The 4,198-nt window shown below is 65.5% G+C and overlaps 1 protein-coding gene across 1 annotated transcript in view; it reads right to left on the bottom strand.

Moving 5' to 3' along the window:
- Nucleotides 1-4,198, bottom strand: part of ARHGEF10L (Rho guanine nucleotide exchange factor (GEF) 10-like) — a 77,485-nt gene that overhangs the window by 28,109 nt on the left and 45,178 nt on the right. The window contains exon 19 of the mRNA XM_012722088.1: nucleotides 231-339. Coding sequence (XP_012577542.1) covers nucleotides 231-339 — 109 coding nt within the window. The remainder of the gene's footprint in view (nucleotides 1-230; nucleotides 340-4,198) is intronic.

The raw sequence follows: 4,198 nt of genomic DNA, 5'->3' as shown, positions 1-4,198 counted from the left end.
GGAGGATGGTGGGTGGATTGATGATTGGGGAATGGGTGGGTGCAGGGGTCAGCCCTGGTTTTCTGAAGTCCCTGGGGGGCTGCGCCTACCACCCCAACATGGAGCCTGGCACAGCGGTGCCCAGGAAGACCTGGCCAGGAGGGCACACAACCTGGCCCAGCGGGCAGGTACTTTCTCCAGCACCAGCCTCCGTGGGCCCAGAACCCCTGGCTGGGTGCAGGGTGACTCACCCAGAGGTAGCCCTGAGGAAGGGAGGTGCTGACCGCTGAGAAGCCCAGCAGGGGGTAGCTGACAGGACTGTGGACCATGGCTCCAAGCTGCGGAGACAGAGACAGCACACTGGGTTACCTGTGGGCCTCCCTGCTGGTGTCTGGCAGCGGGCCTCTGTCGGAACCACCTGGGGACCTATAAACCTAATTCCTGAGCCCATTTAGGCCCAAGGAGAAGCCCTGAGGGTGGGGCTGGGAAAGGAATGCTCAGCAGGCTCTCCAAGGGTTCCATGCACTCCCACCTGGCCTGGCGCTTAGCTTCCAGCTACAAGGAGCCCGCGTGGTACTGGACAAGAGAGCAACTGAGCAACTCCCAGATAAGATTCGCTGAAACAGCTCACCCCCACCCCTTAGTTTACAGATGGGGAAAATGAGGTCCAGAGAGGCACGGTGGATGGGCAGGAGTTTGCAGCTGCGGGCCTCCCGCCCCAACCTCAGCTCAGAACCACCCTTCGGGTGGCCGGCCAGGGCCAGAGGGCTGGCCCCTGGCCAGCACAGACTGCCTGTGCGTCTGGGGGCTCTGTGGTGCCGAGCTGCCCCGAGAGCCCCAGGCTGCCTGCTCCACCTGCTCCTGCCGCCAGCCCAAGCAGGTGGCTCCCTGTCTCCTGGGCTGGGATGGCCGGTCTGTCTCTCTGGCCTGGCCAGGCAACACAAGACAGCCGGGCCCCTCTCAGACCTTGCTGGGACTCCCCACCAGACAGGGAAGGGGAAGGAGCCGGGCAGGCCTAATGAGAACAGGCCCCAAGAGGATGGAGGCACCAGGGGCCCTCTGCCAGGCCGACGCTGCCCTCTGCTGGTGCCGAGGCTATGGCCAGCCCCAGCCCTGGTGGAATATTCTGGCATTTCTGATGGCCACAGGTGAGGGGCCCAGAGAGGTCGCCCCACCCAGCCCCCTCATTTAGGAGAGGGCAGACTTGAAGCTGGGTGGAGAGGGCAGACTTGAAGCCAGGTGGAGGGCCTGGGGGGCGGGACAGGTTCAAGGTCATACAGCAAGCCAGTGGCAGAGCCCAGGCTGGGATGGAGTTGGACGCCCGGCCCGGCACCGGATGCCTCTCCTCTGGCCTCTGGGGCCCCATTTCCTCATGGAGACCCTGGGTCCAAATGCTCAGAGCAGGGGACTCCCCACGCCTGACCGCCCAGGCACCCTTGGGCCCACGCCCTCTGCTGTGTGGTGGACCCCATCCGTCCAACCCAGGGTCTCGCCCTTCTTTCTGCCAGGTTGGTCCTCCTGGGCAGGGGGGGTGAGGGGGGAGGGCAAGGAGCCTGGCCTCAGGTGTTTCCATGGCAACCCCAGCAGGCCCTGGAGGTCAGCCGAGCCCACCAAAGCCCGGGTCCAAGGTGACAGCAAAAACTCAAACAACCCCTCGGACGGGCAAGGACCTGGACCCAGAAATCCTGTCTCTGCCACTGCCCCGGGTCAAGATGCCCGGTGCGGTGTGGAGAAGAGACGCCTGAGGAGGGAGAAAGAAGGGCTTGGCTCCAGCAGCACCCCCCACTCCACCTCCAGCCCCAGCTCAGCCGACAAGCCCACGTCTGTTGCTGCAGTAACTGGCCAGGCCCTGGCTCACAAGGCCCCGTTCAGCTGGCTGGCGCCTGGCGCTGATGGGGCACATCGGTCCGGTCCGGGCAGGAGGTGGGCACCAGCAGAGCGCAGATGACATCCTGGGGCCCAGAAAACGGGGGTGTGCGGGCTCTGGGATGTCCCTAAGAGCTACACAGGCCGTGACCAAGGAGACTCAGTTCCCCTGGCTCCCATGGGGGGCTCCCAAGAGATGGCAGGTACAGGCTGGGGGTGGTGCACAGAAGCTTCCAGGCCCCAAAAGTGCCAAATGGGAAGCTCTTAGGCCCTCACCCCCAGGCGCAAGGCGGCATGCGGGTGCCCACTCCGGGAGGGCCAGAGGCGGCAGTCTGCCTGTGGCCACCTGCCAGTGACCTGTCCTGCATTTTCTGAGCGGCCCAGGGCCCTGTGGGGAGACTGGGCCACCCCGGTCAGCCTTCTCCTCGGGCTGCTCTAAGGCCAGGCGAGCTATGGGCAGGGTGGACTTACATAACCCCCATCCCACAGGCTGCACCCCTAAAATCTCCCCAGGCAGAAAGCTCACAAGACTCAGCAGGCCCCCCTGTTGATAAACAAGGACTGGAGCCCCGCAAAGCTGGGGTTCCCGAGCCTCACAGATATGATCAGGATCCTGGACTCCCCCAGAAACACGTGCACTGGCCAGCCAAGTGCAGGGGGGGGGGCCTGCCTCCGCCTCTCCCCGCAGCAGAGGGGCCAGACACATTGCCTCAGGGGGGCCGGGGAGGGCAAACTGCAGGGAGGCGCCTCGGGGCCACCACCCGCTGTCGGAACTGAGCTGCGGTCACACAGCCACTGCGGTGGCGGCCTTGCCACGGTCACTGCCACACTTCACCAGCACCCGCCGCAAGGTGCTGGGACCCGCCCTATCTCGCCCCAGGACCCCTACATCCACCTGTGGCCCAGGGAACACGCCACCACGCCCTGCCGCCATGACCTGGGCCCACACCCTTCCTCTGTCATGCGCAGCCCCCTCCTGCCCAACTCAGCCAGTCCTGCACCAGCCCACTTTCCAGCAAAAGCACCCCGCATGCTAGTCACTGGGTGGGGTTGTGGGGGCAGTGAGGGGAGACGCCTCCCCACAGTGCTGACTTCCCGGGGGCGGCCAAAACACTCAGACGCCAGGAAAAGTTTCCTGCCATTTCATTAACTTGAAAAGAAAAAGCTCTCCCCCAAATCCACGGTGAACAGTGACTGGAGTTTCAGCAAAAGCAGGACCTGGCCTGACCCTGCCTCCCCTGAGCCCCAGCCCCGATTCCCAAGCAAGCAAGCCCGCGGCTTGCCCCCCGATTGGGCTTTAATGCTCAGCACGAAAGCTCTGCCTCTCCGGGTGACCTGGTGTCCGGGAGCAGAGGACCCGGCCTGGCCCCGCCCCCATGCCCCTTTGCACCCCAGCCCTGCCCCACGCCCCTCCCGATATGCCAGGAGCCGCCGGCCCTGCCTGGAGCCGCCCCTGGCCCTGCACTGTTCTGAGAAGCAGTCCAGGCCCAAGCTGACCCCCGGCCACCGCCTCCTCCCGGCTCAGGGCCGCAGCCAGCCACGCGGCCGCCCCGACAGGCAGGCCTGTGAGTGGTTTCTCCGAAATGTTCTTCCCTCGACTCCCGTGGGGTTGCATCTCGGGTCCCAGCTGCGACGCCACCGTCCCCAGGAGGCCCTGACCTCCAACGGCGTGGCCACCTCTGACCCCCATGTCACTGGGAGGACACACCGCTCACTTCTGGTTCCTCGTTCACCCGGCTGAGACTGCCGCCTCGCTCTGCTAGACCGGACTCCACACCTGAGGGAAGGGACCGTCCGCCTCCGGGCCTGGAGCCTGCAGATCTCAGCGGGCGCACGCAGATGGACGGTGAGAGAATGGGCACTTGAAGCATTGGCCTGAGCTGTCCCCAGGTGCAGACGCTCAGCGTGCCCTGGGGCCCGTGTCCGGGCCTCGGCCCCACGCCTGCTCTCTGCCCGAGCTCAGGGCCGTGGTCCCCTTGGGAGGAGGATGGGCCGGAGCCGCGGGGCAGAGGCGCGGGGCAGGAGGCCCGACAGAGACAGGCCAGGCCCCAATCCCTGCACTGTCCTGTTGGCCACTTCCAGAAACTCCTGTCGCCTGCCTGAGCTTTAATGTCCTTGCTTGTGACAGATCGAGGAACATCCATTCACAGGGTTCTTACAAATCTCAACACGAGAGCGTGGTGGCGACGTCCTGGGGGAGCACCGTGGGCGCTTGACAAGGGGGAGCCATGCCAGCGCCCACCCCGTGCCCACCCCGTCGCGCCTCCGGGGGCGTCACAGAGAACTCAGCCCCCAAGGCCCAGCACAGCCGCTGGGCCCATTCTCACCTCTCTAGAATCTGGGCCTTGGCGCC

This window comes from Condylura cristata, unplaced genomic scaffold, assembly GCF_000260355.1.
Source record: "Condylura cristata isolate star-nosed mole 26May11 unplaced genomic scaffold, ConCri1.0 scaffold00008, whole genome shotgun sequence".
NCBI lineage: Eukaryota > Metazoa > Chordata > Mammalia > Eulipotyphla > Talpidae > Condylura > Condylura cristata.
This window is presented reverse-complemented; position numbering and strand designations above follow the sequence as displayed.